Source organism: Buceros rhinoceros, unplaced genomic scaffold, assembly GCF_000710305.1.
Source record: "Buceros rhinoceros silvestris isolate BGI_N320 unplaced genomic scaffold, ASM71030v1 scaffold18837, whole genome shotgun sequence".
In the NCBI taxonomy this organism is placed as follows: Eukaryota; Metazoa; Chordata; class Aves; order Bucerotiformes; family Bucerotidae; genus Buceros; species Buceros rhinoceros.
Window position 1 is genome coordinate 1,833 of NW_010420624.1, and position 205 is coordinate 2,037.

The 205-nt window shown below is 50.7% G+C and overlaps 1 protein-coding gene across 1 annotated transcript in view; it reads right to left on the minus strand.

Annotated features, from left to right (window-relative positions):
• The window catches only part of GDF9 (growth differentiation factor 9), a 3,460-nt gene that overhangs the window by 803 nt on the left and 2,452 nt on the right, over window positions 1–205 (minus strand). The window contains exon 3 of the mRNA XM_010139374.1: window positions 3–170. Within this exon, the coding sequence (XP_010137676.1) occupies window positions 3–170 (168 nt within the window). The remainder of the gene's footprint in view (window positions 1–2; window positions 171–205) is intronic.

Consider the following 205-nt stretch of genomic DNA (forward strand, 5'->3'; position numbering starts at 1 on the left):
TAGCAATCAGAGGCTGGAGGAACGAAGTCACGTCAATCTCCACCCACTTGCGTTTTCTAACTTCGAAGTGCGGGCTAAAAGCTACGGAGTGTGAAACGCTGGGACAAACTTGGCTCGAAAAATCGTGCTCCTTCACGGATAAATGGCCCATGCACCTAATGGGGGAAGAACCGGGAACCACCGTGTAGAAGGAATAGAGCAGGAA